This window comes from Balaenoptera borealis, assembly GCF_965194805.1.
Source record: "Balaenoptera borealis genome assembly, chromosome: 1".
In the NCBI taxonomy this organism is placed as follows: domain Eukaryota; kingdom Metazoa; phylum Chordata; class Mammalia; order Artiodactyla; family Balaenopteridae; genus Balaenoptera; species Balaenoptera borealis.
Genome location: NC_138860.1, coordinates 78,214,414 through 78,232,929, shown reverse-complemented (window position 1 = coordinate 78,232,929; position 18,516 = coordinate 78,214,414). Strand labels below are relative to the sequence as shown.

General features: G+C 55.5%; 1 protein-coding gene and 1 long non-coding RNA gene across 4 annotated transcripts; one reads left to right on the top strand and one right to left on the bottom strand.

Moving 5' to 3' along the window:
• Nucleotides 1-312: 312 nt before the first annotated feature.
• Nucleotides 313-8,786, bottom strand: VSIG8 (V-set and immunoglobulin domain containing 8). 2 transcript variants are annotated; one of them, XM_082406644.1, is made up of 7 exons: nt 8,574-8,786; nt 4,410-4,585; nt 3,655-3,856; nt 3,308-3,529; nt 2,444-2,563; nt 1,938-2,115; nt 313-1,011 (listed from the first exon to the last, which is right to left on the bottom strand). In XM_082406644.1, exons 1-7 carry the CDS (start codon nt 8,620-8,622, stop codon nt 729-731), a joined length of 1,230 nt encoding a protein of 409 aa, XP_082262770.1. In that variant the 5' UTR covers nt 8,623-8,786; the 3' UTR covers nt 313-728. The 2 variants fall into 2 exon arrangements, with proteins under 2 accessions (XP_082262770.1, XP_082262769.1); XM_082406643.1 differs by lacking the exon at nt 8,574-8,786 and adding an exon at nt 6,698-6,836.
• On the top strand, nt 7,010-15,068 carry LOC309635995. 2 transcript variants are annotated; one of them, XR_014249154.1, is made up of 4 exons: nt 7,019-7,095; nt 9,745-9,816; nt 10,285-10,385; nt 12,156-15,068. It is a non-coding gene; the product is annotated as an uncharacterized lncRNA (long non-coding RNA). The 2 variants fall into 2 exon arrangements; XR_014249153.1 differs by lacking the exon at nt 9,745-9,816 and having other exon boundaries at nt 7,010-7,095.
• The last annotated feature ends 3,448 nt before the right edge of the window (nt 15,069-18,516 follow it).

Genomic DNA, 18,516 nt, shown 5'->3' with positions numbered 1-18,516 from the left:
GGAATATTCAGAGAGGTCATCCTTGCCGTTACCTTGTTTCCTTTCTTTTGATTTCTGGAATAAAAGAGAAAAGTGGGATTCTGGATTTAAAATCAAGCCTGAGGAGTCTCAGTTTCCCCATCTGCATAGGGAAGGGATAGGATTAGACAGCCCCTTCCAGCTCTAACTGTTCCCGATCTAAGGAGGGGGAGGGGGGAAATGGTGCAGAAATGATGCGGGACGACAGGGAGCAACGCCCCTCCCCCCATCCCTGAGCAGGGCCCACCACCCTGACCCCATGCCCAACCCTCCGTGGAACCAGTCACCTCAGTCTCGAGTCTTACATTTTCTTTATTGTGCTAACACTGCCGCCTCGGAGCTCAGACCTCACACGCACGATTCAGTCCAGACCCCCACCCACCCGGCCCCCGGGGCTCCCTTGGCTGGGAACGCCTGGCCTCCGGCCTCCAGCGCTCTCGGACACTTCCTCCTCCCTCCCTCTGCCCGAGCCTCGTGGCCCCGGGGATGCGGAGAGGGCCGAGACGGCCTCTCTTCCCTCCCCCGCCCCCTCCCACTTTAGGGGAGGAGGCGCAGCCGCCCAACTCAGTTCCAGAGGGAAACTCTTCCAGGCCCCCTGCCGCCGGGCGGCCCCGGGCAGGCGAGGTCGGCGCCGGCCCAAGCGCGTCCCCAGCTGCAGGCAGAGAGCCCGCACCCTCCTCCTGGCCGGGCAGGAGCCCGGTGCCGCGCGCTCACACCAGGAGGCTGTCCTTGCACGGCAGCGGCCCCTCGGCGGCGCAGTCGGCTGGCTCTGCACTCTTGACCTTGACGTAGACCGGGGACCGGTCCGCTTCGCAGTCCAGAGCGGCGGCGGCGGCGCTGGACGCCAGGGCCGAGTCCTCGGGGCCTTCGCAGTGAGGAGGAGCGTACTTGAGGCGCAGAGAGCGCCTGACCTTCTGCATCGGGTACCCCAGGATCTGGGTAACGCTGCTGCCGCGCCCCTTGGCCTTGCACCCGGGCGCCACGTCGTCCTCTCTGTGGAAAACAACAGGCGCGCGGGTGAGCGGGCTCCTCCGCGGCGCGGCGTGGGTACGGCCTGGGCAGAGCCGGGGGCTCTTGGCAACCTCTCCTCTCGCGCGCCTCCCTCCGCCTCCCCTCGCCTGTCAACCTCAGCCTCGACCTACTCTTTTCTCTGCCTCTTCCTGGGCCAGTGACCCCGCAGCACTCCCGGGGGGCACCATCCCCACCCTCCAGACAAGGCTTATCCACACGTGTCCGGACAGCGCACGGTAGGCAGGCAGCCCCATCTAGGCGCCCTCCACTGCCCTTCTGATCGTTTCGCAAGACCACCGGCTCGGATAGAGAGGGCACCTTGGAGATCCAGAAGGAGCTGCTTTCCCTGTCCTTTCCTTAACTAACCTTGACCTTGCCCTCTCTCTCTCTCTCTCTCTCTCTCTCTCTCTCTTCTCCTCACCTGCCTCTTAATCTTCTCCCTCTTTTCCTCCATACCCAGGGCATTGCAATCATTAGCACTGCTAGTCTTGTTCTATTTTTATTTCTAGTTTGTTTCTAATATAAGTTATTAGCGCTATTATTTATATTAATTAACTCTTCTTAAGTAAGCATGTCCAAGAGTTCTCACTGGTGCAATACAGGGGAAAAGTGAGAAAATAAGTACAGGCCCTGCCCTGCAGGAGCTTACAGTCTAGACAAGACAGACAGACAGGTGCAAAGATGGGAGGGAGATGGAGGGCAGGGAAGCAGAAGTGAAGACTGGACATGGGAAGGCGGAGAGAGAAAAGCCATACGACGAGTGGCCGGTCAACATGCTGGGGTCCCAGCACTCCATGGTGATGGCAGGCAGGGTTGGGGTGGGGGTCCCAGCCAGCCGGTGGCAGGCAGGGGTGAGAAGGGGCAGGGCGCCAGCCCCCTGCCACACAGCAGCATGCATCAGATTTTACCTGATATCATTAGGCAAGTCACAGCAGGCCTTTCTGCGGACCTTGCCACTGTAGCAGGAGGCACCGCGGGGCCCCCTGCGGCAGCCCCAGACGAACCCCCAGATGCCCAACGTCAGACAGCCCAGCATGAGTAAAGAGCCCAGCACTGCGCCAATGATTATTCCTATGTGCCAGGATGCTGGGGAGAGAAATAAAGATTAGTCAGGCCTTCTGCAGCCTGGCAGATGGCTGGCTAACCAGGAGTTGCAGGTGTCTCTGGGAAAGAGGATGGGGGACCCAGGGGATCTCAGGGCCCCTGGACACACAGGGAGGACTATATGGGGAGATGCAAGTTAACCCCTCATGTTTGCATGTTTCTCCCAGGGCTTCCCAGCTGCCCCTGGCAGAGCTATGCGCTGATGGCAGTGGGAAGGCAGAGCCAGCTGAGGCTCCAAAATACAGCACAAGTTCCTCCAGTCCAACCCTCCCAGCCACAGGGCCTCCAGGGCCACTGTCCCTGCACCCACCTGAGACCTTTATCTCCACCACACATACGCTGTAGCCTACATTGTTGGTCACTGTGCACTGATACAGCCCATTATCCTTGGCGGAGATGCCTATCAACACCAGCTCACCATGGTTCAGGCCTGAAATTGAAGGAGCATCAGAGGGCTGTGGTGAGGCCGAGGGGCCTGGTCTCTGAGAGCTTCACCCCAGCCTAGACCACTGCAGGGTGGGGCATGGAAAGAGGGAAGGGTGTATGCACACACACAGGTCCACCCCACTCTCCAGGTGAGTCACCTTCCCCCTGCTGAAACAGAGAGGCAAGGAAGGGGCCCTTTTCCAGCAACAGGAGAGAAACTGTGAATTCACTCGGTGACCTTAGGGGAACATGTCCCCTCCCTGAGCCTTGGTCTCCTCATTTGTACAGCGAGGGCAGGGTTACACCAGAGGAAGTCTAAGGTCTCTTCCAGCTCTGATAGTCTTTGATTGTGAGTACTAGGCAGCTTCTGCCTGTGCCAGAAGCTTTATACACCTCATCCATTTAATCCTTACACGCCCCTGGAAGATAGACATTATCATTCCCTTTTCATATACTGTAGAATGAAACAGAGAGGTTAAGCCACTTGCCTGAGTCTTGTAGCCAGTCGTGGTCCAGCCAGGATTCAAGCCCAGCTCTATCCCAGACCATTCTCTTTCCAAATTAACCATACTGCTTTCAACTGACTCTCCCCTTTTGCCTCCTCTTCCCTCAATAGCAGCTTCTGGAACAGGCTCAGAGGAGGGGTCTCCCACAGGGGTTTTATGTTTGACTTGGTGCCACTGATGAACCAGGGAAGCCCCAGCGGGACCCAGCGTCCCAATCTTCCCCTCTCCCCGGGTCCCCTCACCTTGACTTATGGAGATGTAGAAGGACTCGTCGTAGGAGGCCTCAGAATGGAAGCTGCCCTGGGACTGATAGGAGCTGGCACGGTAGGGGCGGGTGTACCCACTGATCTTGTCCCACTTGTAGGTGAGAGGCAGGCTGCCCCCAGTGACAGAGCACTTCAGTACCACATTGTTGCCGTATGACATGTGGCCCTCAGACCAGCACTTGGGCATCGCAGGCCGTGCTGCAGGGAAGGGGGGGCAGTTGTGAGCCAGGGTCCAGCCAAGAGGCAGAGCCAGGCTCAGGGTGGCCAAGCCGCCCTTGGCTCTGAAGTCTGGGGAAGAGGAGCTCAGAGGAGTCTGGTCATACCTTGGACAGTGATGATGACCGTCCGCGTGGCCACGGTGGTCTTCTTCACCCGGCACTCATAGGTAGCTGTGTCGGATAGCTGCAGGTTCAAGAGGTTGATGGAGGCATCGTACTGGCTGGGATCTGGGGCTGCAAAGCGGACCCTCTGCTGCAGACTGGGGAGGCCGGCATGGTTGACCCTCTTGTTCTGGTAACTAAGGAACTGTGAAGAGAAGAAAACAGAGATGGTGAGACAGGCAGAGCCAAGGAAGGCCTTGTGGATTGGCTGTCTTGGGCAATTCACTGAACTTTTCTGAGACTCAGCTTTCTCAGCTGAAAAATGGGAACCATGATGCCTGATCCACTGACTTTCAACAGAATGTGTGAGATCAGATGAGATCAACCACTATCTGCCTAACGTCTACCTTCCAGGGGCATGTGAGGATTAAATGGGATGAGGTGTATACAGCTGCTGGCACACAGAGAAGCTGGCTGGTACTCAAAATCAAAGACGATCAGAGCTGGAAGTATATTGTCTGGGCCAGGACAGTGCCTCGTCTTCCCTTTGGAGTGGGGTGGGAGGAAGTTGACTGACTGGCTGACTTGAGTGGTGATTACAGAGCTCCTCCCTGTTCCCTCATTCTCTGAGAAGTCTTGGGGGAAGTTCAAGGCCTTGGTTTTCTTATCTGCCCTGCTTTTCCCCTCAGGGTGCTGGCTGCCCAACAGGTAGATGCCATGAAGTGTAGAGTAAGGGGAATCCGGTGCCCAGCACCTACCACATTCTCCTGACGTGAGGGTTCTGGGTTGACCTGCATCCACTCGATGCCCAGCCCATTAGGACCATAGTCCTCAGGGTCCAGGATGTAGGGGCAGCCCAGTTTGATACTGTCACCTTCCGCCACGTTCAGGATTTCCTGGTTATCCCCATTGATCCGCACAGCGGGCAGCAGTGCTAGGACACAGGCAGGGCAGATGGGGTAAGGGGAGCAGGACCAGGGCTTGGGTGGTCAGCTTCAGCCCCCCTCCCTCCACCACTCCTGTCAGTGGCAAGCCAGGGCTCAGTGGGGGTTCCACAAGGAGGAGGGGCTGCTCTGACCGTGTGCATAGGTGTGTGCGTGAATTGATAGACGCATGTCTATGCAGACTTGTGTAGGCATGTCTGTAGTCTATGATCGTGTAGGGTTGCATCTATACAGTTTGTATATATATATCTAGCTGTTAAGAATGCTTGTATGGGGGACTTCCCTGGTGGTCCAGTGGTTAAGACTTCGCCTTTCAATGCATGGGGTGCGGGTTTGATCCCTGGTCAGGGAGCTGAGGTCCCACATGCCTCACGGCCAAGGAACCAAAACATAAAACAGAGTGATATTGTAACAAATTCAATAAAGACTTTAAAACCAGTCCACATCAAAAGAATCTTAAAATAAAAAAAAAAGAATGCTTGTATGTTTGCATGATTGCGTATCCATGTATGGGTGTATACACATATGTACATTGTATGTTTACGAGTGTTTGTGGCCGCTTATGTGTACTGTAGGGAGATTCATGCATATGACCAGGTAGAGTGTCTGCTTATATATTTACATGACAGCGCATGTGTGTGCGTGTGTGAGTGTGTGTGTGTGTGTGTGTGTGTGTACAGGCACATGGAGCACATAGAGTTGTTAAATGCTCTGATGGAAGAGACTCGTTGGTTAAAAGCCACCTCTGGGGCTTCCCTGGTGGTGCAGTGGTTGGGAGTCCGCCTGCCAATGCAGGGGACACGGGTTCGAGCCCTGATCTGGGAGGATCCCACATGCCGCGGAGCAACTAAGCCCATGCGCCACAACTGCTGAGCCTGCACTCTGGAGCTCGTGAGCCACAACTACTGAGCCCGTGTGCCACAACTACTGAAGCCTGCATGCCTAGAGCTCATGCTCTGCAGCAGGAGAGGCCACCGCAATGAGAAGCCCGCACACCACAACGAAGAGTAACCCCTGCTCACCGCAACTAGAGAAAGCCCGCAAGCAGCAACAAAGACCCAACACAGCCAAAAATAAATAAATAAATTTATAAAAAAAAAAAGCCACCTCTGTCTGGACCAAGTGAGGTGGTCGTGTCTAGAGGCAGGATGATGGACACCGTGGCCCCTGGAGTCCCTTTCCAGCCCAAGGAGCAGAAGAATGCGTATGTCTCTGTGTGTCTGTGTATGACAGCGCATGTCTGCGGCTGTGTGCCCGTGTGACAGTGAATGCCTGGTTGTGTAAGTGCTCTGAGTGATAGTGCGTGCCTGCGCGTGACTGTGACCGCGAGCTTAGCTGGGTCTGTGTGTGATAGTGAACGACGGTGCTGGGACCATGGCCACACGCATCTGTCGGACAGGTGAGCCTCGTGTGAAGGCATGTGGCATTGTGCGCTTTGCGTCCTTCCCCTTGTGTGATTGTGTGGTCACCTCCACGTGCTCGCTCCAGTTGGGGCCTCTCCCACTACTGCCAGCCTCAGCCCCACTGAGTCAGCCTGAGATGAGGAGCCAGGATCTGGAAGCTCAGGACTGATCTCTCCCTCCCTAATCTGAAGCCCCAGGCAAGTGCTAGCCCCAACCGGTTGGACCTAGAGAGGAATATGAAGGTGGAGGTGTGCCCAGGGCCCCAACCCTGGCTGGGCTGGCAGCATGCCACCTCCCAGCCTCCTGCAATCCTCCCTCTGCCGGCTCCTCACCCAGCCTGGCTCAGTCTCCTCCTGTGAGAGTCAGCAAGTCCTTTGGAGCCCTAGCCCTTGGTCTCAGCAACTCATCCTGCTCTGCCCTTCTCTGGCTCTCTTCTGGGACCACCTTCACACTTAGAGAGCATCTCACACACACAACTGCACACTGTCACAGCCAAAGAGATCAACACATAGACAAACTCTTATAAGCCTTCAAAATGCAGATACCTACCTAGGCAGTCCCACCTTCTCACACACACACACTGTCGGATCCATACAGACACACATCTACACACAAACACAAGTGCGTATTAATCCAGAAGACACACCCGCTGTGCACACTTAGAGCCCCGCATGTGTATTCATGCAAGACCAAACATACCTGCAGAAGCTTAGTCCGGTTCTACAGAGCCAGCAGGCACCCTTTCAACACCCCTAACAACTCAGGCATCACTGAACCTGCCCCTCGGAATCCTGGCTGGGTCGTCAGCCATGTCCTAACCCCCTAGGCTCCAGGGTAATCCAGAGCAGGCAGGTTAGCTGCTGGGGCTCTAACGGGACCTGGTGATGCCTCCTAAAGCGCCAGGCCAAGCTAACACCAGCCCACTCCTGAGATAAGGATCCTGATGCCATCTGCCAGGTCCTGGGCTGTCACAAAGCAAACCAGGAATGAGTCAGAACTCAGCAGAGAGCAGAGGCCCCACCCTGGGGAAGGACTGCCGAAAGTAACCCACAACAAGAGAATGGTCTCCATGCCCTGGGAGCCAGCCGGAAAGGAGGGTAAGCATTCCAGGAAGGGGACTTGAGAAGGAAGGACAAGCTGCAAGAGAGTGCCTCCACCCTGCACTAGGCAGAGTGTCTGCCCTTGTCCCAGGCCAGGGAGCCTCACCCTAGCCTTTCCGTCTCCCTAAAAGCTTTCTCAACCTTCTGCCAAGGGTTCCAGCTTTTCTGCACCCCTCGCTCTCCTGGGGAAGTCGCCCCTGGTGTCTCACCTTCATTCCTCTTGCTGTGGCACTGAGGAAGTACTTCCAGGGAATGTGAGAGAAGAGAGAGGCTGGAGGGAGGGAAGAAGACCAGAGTGGGAGAGAGAGGTGGGTGCAGAGACTTGGAGGGAGGGAAGGAAATCACAACAGGCTCGCCAGGGAAGAGGGCAGACACCTCAATAGTCGTGTCTACTCTAAGCTTGTAAGTCCTTTGTGAATTTTTCAGCTTCTTCCAGAGCTCCTAACCCTCCCTCTGCAGATGAGGGAGGGGAAGAAAAGGGAGGGGAGAAAAAGTGGCTCCCACAGAGGGTATTGGTGCATTATGACATTAAGACACTATACACAGAGATGTCCCAGGTCCCCACAGCACAGCTCCTGAGTGAGCTCTGCCCGGCCAGCTCTTACCAGACAGAGAGGGTGTTGCAGGCATCCTGCTAGAAATGCAGTCATTCACACATAGTCACACTCTCACACCAAGGCTGAAAATGCACCCCCCCCTTCCTGAGCTCCTCCCCCAGGCCCCCTTAGCCTGAACCCAGACCCCCAGGAGGGTCTCAGAGCCATTTGCAGCAATGCCCACACAGATGGGCCCTTGCTGGGACTTGCCCCTTCCCAGGCAGGCAGCCGTGATGTCCAGTTCTGAGCCCTGCCTTGCAGACGTGCCCCAGGGAGTGGGCTCTGGGAGTTACCCTCCCCACCCTCCCAGGCTTATCCTAGACGGGGTGGGTGCTACCCTGGAACGCTCACAGCACAGGGGCCCCGAGCAGAGGTCTCAGGCCCCGGCTGTCCCTGGCCCACTCACACTCCACCAGCCTGAGGCTCTGCCCTCTCGAGGCAAGCAGGGTTGGGGGAGAGGCCCTCCTGCTGGAAGGACAGAGACCAATGGAAAGGGGATCTTTCCCAGGCTCTTTCTCAGCCCCCAACCAGCTTTGCTGCTCACCTGCCCCTCCTACCCCACCCCCAGATCCCCCAGTAACTCAGGGCGAGCCCTATGCTCCCATGCGCAACATGTGCATACATGTATGAGCCCCACACGTTCACAGACACGATGAAGAACCATCCAAGAACACGTGCCCCAAACCTTCAGGTGCAGGGCTCTCCTGGGGAGAGGCCCCCTTGGCAACATCCAAACCCTGGTAGCAGCAGGGCGAGGGTGAGCGGCATCCTGCCAGGGCATCTCAGCCCACCTTCCAGGTTCCTCTGTGAGCCCTTCGCTGCCCTTTTCTTGCCCATCCGGCGTCATGCAGGCACCCCTGCCCCTCCCCAGCCCCATACCTGGGCTCAGGCACACGAGCAGAAGATGGAATGCTCCTCCGACTCTCATGTCTCTAGGCTCAGCGTTTCCTCCGCCTGGGCTGGGATCCCTGGGGCCAGTGGCTATGGGGCTGGCGGTGTTGGGTACGTAGGGACCGGTAGACGGAGGGGGAGCTGAGGGCCCAGATGCTGCCCGGAGTGGCAGGAAGGTGCAGTGAGGGCCCGGCTGGGGAGCAGCCAGAGTTATTACTATGAGAGGGAGGGGGCCTGGTCCCCACCTTGGGGAGGAGTCCCAGGAGCCCTAATTAGCAGGGTGACACAATGGCTTACCCGGGAATTACCCAGCCCTTCCCCAAGCTCTTCCCTATGTTGAGAGTGGTGCAGGACGGCCAACGGGACATGTAATTAGACACCTGTTAAACTTCCACTTCCTCCCGGCCCCAGCCTCGGGGTGACGACAGTTGCCCAATTTTACAGTGTCCACGGAGCTCCCCTCACCACACATTTACTGCCTCCTTCCCCAGGGGAAGTGGAGAAGAGGAAGGAGAAGCCAGGCTGGGGATGGAAGGGTGGTCAGGCCTTGAAGGGCTCACACTGACCCCAGGGCACTGGTGTCTGACACGCCCGCCCAGCGCAGGCTCCAGCATTCCAAATTGCGGTCCCCTCCTCCTATCCCTGACCCTACAGACCCCGTCCCACCCAGGTCAAAGTCTGTGGGAAAGGGCACCAGGGAAGGGGTCACTGGGGCTGGAGGGGAGGTCCTGGCAGATGAAAGGGCCCCAGGACTTCAAAGGGAGCCAGGCCTCCTGAGCTGAAAGAAGGAGGGAAGGGGTGTGTAGGGGAACAGGGTCTTCCCCTGGCTGCCCCCTCTGGAGCTGTGCCCTCCACCCATACCCGACGTGAGGTCACCCCCAGGTGCAGGGGATCCCTGGGAGCTGGGGGTGTTACAGGGGCTCCAGACCCCCACCTCCCACACAGATCTACAACCAGTTCAGTGAGGCCTGAGAGGAGAGGGACCAGGGTGTGTGGAGTGGGCGAGGTGAGTGGGCAGGTGGTTGAGGGGCTGCTAGGGAGAATAGCGCCAGGAGGGCCGGGAAAGGGTGCGCCTGAGTGCCTGTATACCCCCTCACCAGGATGTGTCTGTGCATCTTTGTTGAAGAGCGTCAAGCCCCTCTACATGCCCCTCTTTCAGGGATCGCTTGGTGCCCTGGCTTCTATGCACAGGAAGGGAAACCAAGGACCTCATAACCGGGACAGGCATCAGGTGACTAAGCCATCACAGTTCTGGGCAGGTTGGAGCTGGGGTGGGGATGTCCTGCTGGGCAGAGGGAGAAGATGGAGGGCCAGCCCTTGCTTATTGGTCCAGGGGGTCCCAGAACAGGCCTTGGGCCTCCCCTGGATTCCAGGACTGCCCCATCAACAATGGTAAGGGTCTGGTCATGAGTTGCCTTGTTCAACAGCTTAGCCCTCTCAAAGGAATCAAGGGCCTGCCCCCGTCGCTGACAGATGCGCAAGAAGGGTGGGGGGGAAGAGTTTTGGAGAGAGTTATGGGGCTCAGGATGCTGCCAGGGCCCACCCCCTGGGAAAAAATAAGACAGAACAATAAGGAAGCACAAGGACTCCGTGCGTCTCTGCATTGCAGCCCCCCAGCTGCACTCCCAACGATAACAGGGCGCTCTGGGACCCACAAAATGTACACAATGAATAGCCTTATTTCCTTATTTATTTTGAGGATTATGGGGTTGTCCTGCGCACTCTGGAGAGCAGGGATCATTATCCCCACTTCACAGATGGGGAACCAGAAGCCTGGAGAAACATGAGGATTCAGCACAGGTGATGCTGCTGGGGCCTGAGTGGGGGGTATGCAGGCGTCCCGACTCTCAATCCAGAGTGGACCAAGAAAAGGGCATGGTGACCCTATGGGTTACCAGACCCACCCATGGGGAAAGTCAGTGATGGGTGGAGGGGTGAACAGGTGGGACCAGGAAGAGGGAGTCTGAAAAGAGAGGAGTAAGTTCGTGGTTCCATTAGACTGAAGTATAAGGCTGGAGTTTAACTGGGTTCTGGATTTTAGCTGATGTTAGAGTTAGTGTGAAGGCTGGAGCTGGGATTAAGGTTGGGCTTAGTTAGGTGGAATGATGAATGAGGTTGAGGTCAGATTTGAAGTTGGGATGAGAGTTAACACTGAGATTAAGCCTAGAACAACAGCTAGAACTGAGGCTAGGGTTTATGGCTGGGATTCATGTTACGATAAGGAACAGTGTTTTAGCTTCATTTAGAGCTTTGCCTGGGAATACAGTTAGAGCTAAACTGAAGGCTGCGGAGATTGATTTAGGATTGGATTTATAACTGTGTTAGACTTTAGTTTGGGATTTGAGTTAGAATAGGCTGTGGTTAGGGTTAGAACTTGGGTTAAAGTTATATGGACAGAGGATTCATGGGGATCAAAAATTAGGTTTTATTTATGATATAGAAAGACCTTAGCCTCCATTCACTAAATCTAAGTTTGGTTAGAATTTTCATCCCTTTGCTCTGGGAGAATACCAATGGCACACGTTGATTGGGGTCCCAAGATTTTGGCAAGAGTTCCAGATACACATGAGCCCATCTCAGGGGTATGAAGTAACTGAATTCCACAACAAATGTAACCTCTGAAATTCTGCTCCACGACCTAAGCTCACCACCTGGTCAAGCTCCCAGAAAGGCATTTGGGGAGGGGATGCAGGAACGTACAGCAATGAGTGGGGCTCTGACACCAAATTGAACTGGAAGATGGGGTCCATCAGAGGCAGTTTTACTAGGGAGGAGGGGAGTTCTGGTTTTGGCGTCTAGGAGACGGGAGTTGGGGAAGACTGAGGGCCTAGATGCTCTCGGAAGAACAGCCACTTTTGAGGGCTCCATACAGGGGCCCCTCAAAGCCTCAAAAGGCAGGGCACATTGTTGCTCTCCTTTGATCCACCTAGGTCTAATTGCCACCTCCTTGCAATCTGGGGCCCATTAAAGAAACTGTCAGCATTCCTGCCCTGTGCCCTGAGCCCTGCAAGGGTTTTGAGGGGGCAGTGTTGGAGTGAGGGCACTGGGGCATCAGCTCAGTTTTCATAGCACAAGTCCAGCCCATGGCCCCTTCCCTGGGACCAGCCCACAGCTCACATTTCTCTGTGGGCTTCATCCTCAGCGGAGGAAGAGGGCCCATTCCTGGGAGGCCACCTCCCCCAACTCCTCCCTCTCTTCTTCCCCACCAGTCTCAGCCCCAAACATCCCATTGCCCCATCCACTTCCTTTTCAGGTCCCATAAAGGTCTGGACAGATCTCGGAGACTACTGGGATTCCCTCTGTGCCCCGAGGGAGAAAGAGATTGGGAGAGGCAGTGGTTAGAAAAGGAGCAGAGAAACACATGTGCCATCCAAATGGCCCAACCAGAGGCTGAGAGAGAGACAGGAGGCAGAGGGCCCAGGCTACAGTCAGGGTCCCAGCACACCAATTTCCAAAAGGGCCCCTTGCTTTTCCCTGAGTAATCCATAGCTCCCCGGGGGCAGAATGGCTTCTCTTTTCTGCATACCGCCCCCCCCAGATTGGGTTGTATTTGCTTCTGTTCTAAGGCAGAAGGAGAAACACAAAGACAGAAGCTTGGAAAGGAGTGAACAGAGGTACAGAAGCAGAGGGAAGAGGTGAGACAAGGACCCAGAGAAGCCCAGAGATTGCTTCTGAGAGGAGGTACAGCCCAACCCCAGAACATCGCGGGGAGGGACAGGCCAAGGATGTGGCCCATCTACTCTTCCTTCAAAGTGCCCTTCACAGCAACTCTGCACAGCGCCTGTAGGCTCTCCCCTCGCCCTGCCTGGACCTACCCCCAGCCCCTCTCCCCAGGCCTCCCAGGCTCAGGTTCAAGCTCCCCATTTCCGCTCCAGGGCCCCAGGTCTGCAGCTTGACCCTTTCTAAGCCCTCACACACAGAGTCAGCAGGCTCCTGAGCCCCTCTCCCAAGTCCCCCTGTAGACCCAGGCTCACCCTTGCAACATCCATGGAGTGAGAAGCAGCCCTTGGAGTGGCCATGTAGAGAAAACCTCAGAGGAAATGGTCTGGGAGCAGGAGGGCCATGGGATAGACAATGCCATGCTTAGAGAGGACGGACAGAGGCACAGGGCACACACAGTCACAGAGAAGTCAGGGAACCCCAGCAGCTGCTGCCCTTCCCCCAGCTCTCAGTGAAGGTTTGGGGTTGGAGGACCCCCAGGTGAGGCCCTGGCTTGGACGACAAGAGTGGTGGAGCTTAGAGGTGGTACAGGTGGTGTGATGGGAGCAGTTACGTTGAGACGAGGAAGGGTTACAGTTAGTTGTAGAGAGAAGGACAAGATCCACGTGTGGGGTTCAGTTTCAGGAATGGGATAGGGGTTTAAGGACTGAGGCCCAGATCAAGGCTAGTGGACAAGAGCTTCTGACACGTGAGACACAGGGATTCCCTGGGTCTTGGCTCAGGCTTCCCAAGCCTCAGCGATTCCTGCTGGTCCACTTCAGAAGAAGGGGAATCCTAGGAGGGAGCCTGGATATGCCCAGCTCTCTCCCAGCGGGTGATGAGATCCTGGAGCTGACCCAGACTCATAGGAGCATACAGCCCTGAAATGGTCCCCATCCCTGAAAGGAGTGGCCTAACCTACTTTATCAGCAAAGCATCTTAGCAAAGGGCGGCTGATTAAATGTTATAAACTGAACTGTTATCAAGGGAACAGTGGAGGAAAGAAGAATTTGCTTTTAAAGAGTATGCGAATCCCTGATGACAAACCTGAAGAAGAATTAAGAGACCCTGAAGATAAAAGATATTGCACCTGGCTGAGATCAACCATATCCTTCATTCATTCAACAAACCAGCGGGGCCTTGTGCTAGGCCCTGGGGAAGCAGTGGTTAACAAAACTCTATCTTCTAGAGCGCCCAGTCTGGAGGGGGAGACAGACAAGGGAAGGGGCACCAACCCCTCATCACAGGCTGCTGAGCTATGGTGATATCTGGCAAGACCCCCTGGCCTGGTGGAAATGACCTTTAAACGGCGATCTGAAGGATAACTAAGGATGCGTCGGGCAGGACTGAGAGTGGAGAGAGGTGGCCGGAAGAGTATCTCAGTCCTTGAAAAATAAACCAGGGCCCTGCCAGACACGGCAGAGAAGAGAGTGAAGTCAGGATAGATAGCTGATGGGTATTTTTGGACTGAGGAGGGAAGATCCTTGAGAACTGAACCTCTGGGACCTCCTGAGTGCTCAATGGGGTCAGAGCCAGACCCTCAGGATAGACTAGGCAACTAAGATTGATCATCCTGAACCGTGTGTGTTTGGGTGTGGAGAGAAGGACCTTGTGATGGATTAATCCACGTGTCCAATGGGACTTTGACCTTTGAATTTATAGAAATAAAATTTGCCTTGGATTCTGCCATCTGGATCCCCCAACACATAGCCACAGAAGGGAGCTGTGGTCCCCCTTGGCCCCTGGGGCAGCCCCAGGCCTGCCTGGCCTCCTTGCAAGTTGGCAGGGAAGGTGTGTGGAGCTGGCAGTAGCAGAGCAAAGCTGGGTGTGTGTCTGCTTCAAAGCCTTCCCTACTAAGTCCTTCCAACCAGCCCTCACTCTGCTCTTCCAGTTTGTTTCTTGTTTCCTGGACACTGGGAGAGGGGAAGGTGGTACCAGAGGGGGTGGGGCTCAGAGGCAACACAGCTTAGCCAAGGCTGCCTGAGACAGTGGGAGTGTTAACTGTCACAGGAGAGCAACATGCCCAGCCCAAGGGATAAAGTGGAAGGTTCCCCAATTTCTCCCACTTCCTCCCTCCAGCACACCCTTCTCTCCCCCCACCAAATGCTCAGAAGAGCATTGTATTCCAGAACTTCAGACACTTCCCCACATGGGGTCGGGCCACACAGCAGCTAGGGTAGGAGATACCTGAACAAGTGTCATGAAGAAAACTTATGTGATCCCAAAGGGCAGAACTAGGGCCCCACAGCGGATGCTCAAGAAGACACGTATTGACTCAACATTAAGAACTTTCTGAGCATCAGGGCTGATCTGAGACAATCTGGGTTTGGCCTTATGAGGTAATGAGCACCCCATCACTTAGGGTGTGCAAACTCAGACTGTCCAACCATTGGATTAGTTTACAAAGGAGATTCAAGGACCAGAGAGTCTTGGAGGTCCTTTCCAGCCTCGACATTCTAAAATTTGGTGCTCACCCCCACTAGCCTGGGGACAAACAGTCTTTCCCCAGGAGCCATGCAAAAATGCGCATGATTGGGCTTCCCTGGGGGCACAGTGGTTGAGAGTCTGCCTGCCGATGCAGGGGACACGGGTTCGAGCCCTGGTCCGGGAAGATCCCACATGCCACGGAGCAACTAAGCCCGTGCGCCACAACTACTGAGCCTGCGCGTCCGGAGCCGTGCTCCGCAAAGAGAGGCCGCGACAGTGAGAGTAGAGGCCCGCGCACCGCGATGAAGAGTGGCCCCTGCTCGCCACAACTGGAGAAGGCCCTCGCACAGAAACGAAGAACCGACACAGCCAAAAAATAAATAAATAAATAAATTTTTTTAAAAAAATGCGCATGATCTCTGGGCAGTTTCTCTGACTCCCCACTCCCACCCACCCCCTTGACTCCTCTTTCCAGGAGTCTCCTGAGAAAGTCACCCAAAATCTCAACCTTATTCCTGTCCCAGCCTCAAAGTCATCAAAGGGCAGGGAGGTGACGACTATCCCGCTCCCAAGAGGACATGGAAAATGCAGGAAGAAACGCAGAGCTGGGAGGCTGGCAGCTTTGGGAGCTAAGGCAGAGGGAAAGTCTAAGCTATTTAAAGCCAGTCAAATCAAAAATAACTTAGCCCTTTCTGGGACTCTAGATTTCTGTGCTGATGGACATGAGCTTCTTCCAGGTAACCTTGGTGTGATTTGCCAGGATATCTCTCAGAGTGTGGGAGGGGGAGGGAAAGGGGGGCAGGTCACCTTGGCGGCAGCCTAGAACTGGGGAGAGACCTCTGGTCTGGAGTGGCCCATCCCCTCCCCAGCAGTCCTCTCCGAGGCCCCAAGCTCCCCAGAAGCAGCAGTGGGGTCGGATGAGTGAGAAAACAGAGTGAGGCGCTCCATGGCCTCAACACCCAGACTTCTTGTCTGAGACTAAAGTGTCTCCCCTCCACTGTCACCTCAACAGCTGCCACTCCCTCACCCCAAAAGCCCTGATTGGCTTTGAAATCTCCTGAGCCCCTTTCATTCGAGCTTAATCAGAGTGATTTTACTGAAACCAGTTAATGCCCAGCGGGGGGCCCGAGTCATTGACAGGGATGCTGAGGCTTTCAGGGGTGTTGGAGGACATCCCAGGACTCCACTGAGTCAGGGACAGCCTGGCCGGGCCACCAGGGTGGGCTGCTGAGTCACGTCCAACTGGTGCTGCTTCTGCAGCAGGTGCAAAGGTTCTGAGACCGCCTCCAAGCCCCAGTGCAACATGACTCAGGCAACACGCACACATGGGCAGGGAGAGCATGGAGCCCAGCCAGGAGCTGGGGCATACGTTCCCAGGAGGCAGCTGCCTGCAGACCTGACTCAGTGCTCCAAGGTGGCACCCAGCCACTGGATATTCCAGGCAGCACCAGCCCAGTCTGACACTGAAAGGACCGGAAAACCCAAGGAAATGGTAAGGAAGCTGGGAAGTCAATCAGGTACACATACCACAAAGTTAGTAGCTTGGGCATTTTTTTTTTTTTTTTTGCAAGCTTCTAATATCTTTACATCAACAAAGACAATCCACCAAACAGTACTTCTTACTTATCTCTAGATTTCCCCAGCGCTGCTCTACAGCTTGGAATCTCACAGCTTCCTAGATACCCCGAAGATGATTTAGCAGCTTGGAGGGGTGCACAGAGTTTATTTCTACCCTTGAGCCCTAGGAGGGAAAGTTGAAGCCATCCCTAGGAGAAAACACTGCCCACCCAAAAGTCCAACCTCTAGCAACAAGTCTGAGGCTGGTTGTTCCCGAGCAGGACAGGTGGGGGCAGTTGGGGGGAGGTCCACTTCTTGGCCTGTACTCCAAGGGAGCTTGTTCCTCTCAGCCCTGAGATGGATGACATCAGTAGGGAGCTGGGCAAACTCCAGGCACCTGAGGTCCTTTCTGGCTTTCCTGGGAAGAGGGTCCCCTGAAACAAGTAAAGTCTCACTCCTTGGTCCCTGCAGGTATTTTTAATCGTGCAATAGGAATGCTTAGAGAGAACCTAAGCAAGTATGCCAGCTGCCTCAGTGACATTGCCATGTCTTCTCTCCCATCCCAGGCTGGGTACCACATCTTCCCAAGACCCCTAGGGAGGAAGGGATTAACTTCTTTAGGTAGGAGGTATGCACTTAGGGGTATGGAGCAGGGAAGGTGAGAAAGCCTCTTCCCCTAGCAGCTGGTGGGGCTGCCCCCCTGGTCTGGGGGAAAAGGGGGCTGCAGTCTTCTCTGGTGGGGAAGGTGAGGAAGGTGCCTGGGGAAGCTGTAGTTGTCCTGAGGCAGAGGAAGCACAGGAAGCAGCTTGCCCACTCTCCCTGGGCCCTGTGAAAAGAGGACTCTTGCCAGAGGTCCTTGTAACCTGGCATTGTGAACACTGGGGACGCGCCCAGCAGCTATCCTCTGCCTCCTCTTAGTGCAGGACCCACCTGGCTCTGGATTTGAGAAATGAAACCGGGGGAGAAGGAGTCTGCCATAGTGATGGGAGCCGGATGGAGGCCCTTTCCCTTCAAAGGCATACAAAAATGGGGGAAATGGCTCCATCCCTGAAAGCTAGCACACAGCCCAAAATGGGAGCCTGATCGTCCAGGTCCTTCCAAATAGGGTGAGACTCTTCTAAAGCTACAAGAAATTTTGTGGGAAGCAGCACGGGGGCAGTGGGAAGCTAGAGCAGACTGACTGACACAGATGAGAAGCTTCTGTGGAGATGGAAACAGGTCTGCTGATTCACTGAGAACTGACTTCACTAGCATGTACCTAGCACATGGTAGGCACTCAGAGGTACTTGAATGAGTAAATGAATGAATGAAGAATATTTGGGGGAAAAGCGAGGCAAGCTAACACAGATCTTTATCTTTGGGGATAAAGCTTTGCGGAGCCTCACTTGTTGGAGAGAGGTGGACTAAGGAGAGCCGGCCACCTGAGTGGGGTGGGGGGCTGTGTTTGGGTGAGGGGACCAGGCTGGCAGGGTTAGACGCTGGGCCCTGGTCATGCCCCGATGGAGGATGGAGCGGGTGCCTATGTCGTGACACCGCCTGGCATTGAAAGGGCTCTGGCATGAGAGGGCTGAGACAGGAGTGTGAGCCACAGGTTCAAACATCACCCTCTCCACATTCATGATCTGAGTCACAGGCACGCAACTGGTAAGAGCTCTGACACCTCCTTCCCCAGCACCGCCCAGCCCAGCCCTTGCCCCAGCCCCACCCTGAGAGAGCATCTCTAGCTCCTTGCCCTGAAGTGTCTCTGAGCTGGGCGTGGAACGGGGACAGAGATAAGCCTGAGCTGAGGGCTCCCCTGGTGGCGCAGTGGTTGAGAATCTGCCTGCCAATGCAGGGGACACGGGTTCGAGCCCTGGTCTGGGAGGATCCCACATGCCGTGGAGCAGCTGGGCCCGTGAGCCACAACTACTGAGCCTGCGCGTCTGGAGCCTGTGCTCCGCAACAAGAGAGGCCGCGATAGTGAGAGGCCCGCGCACCGCGATGAAGAGTGGCTCCCGCTCGCCGCAACTAGAGAAAGCCCTCGCACAGAAACGAAGACCCAACACAGCCATAAATAAATAAAATTTAAAATAAAAAGACTGAGCTGAAAGTGGACATGATGACAGCATCCCAGAGGGTAACAGAAAAGCCGGGAGACACCAGGACAAAGGGACCACCTGGCTTAGGAGTGCGACCATGAGAGAGCGTCCTTCCATTCTCTGCCTCTGAGCATCAAACCGCCCACAGCCTGGGGCTCCCATAACCTATT

What these genes read in the sequence shown, in the direction of transcription:
- VSIG8 (XM_082406644.1), bottom strand. Translation starts at nt 8,622, where the DNA reads ATGAGAGTCGGAGGAGCATTCCATCTTCTGCTCGTGTGCCTGAGCCCA. An exon ending in CTACATCTCCATAAGTCAAG is followed by an intron (nt 2,564 to 3,307) that starts GTGAGGGGACCC and finishes CTTCAATTTCAG; the next exon opens with GCCTGAACCATGGTGAGCTG. An exon ending in GACTTGCCTAATGATATCAG is followed by an intron (nt 1,012 to 1,937) that starts GTAAAATCTGAT and finishes TGTTTTCCACAG; the next exon opens with AGAGGACGACGTGGCGCCCG.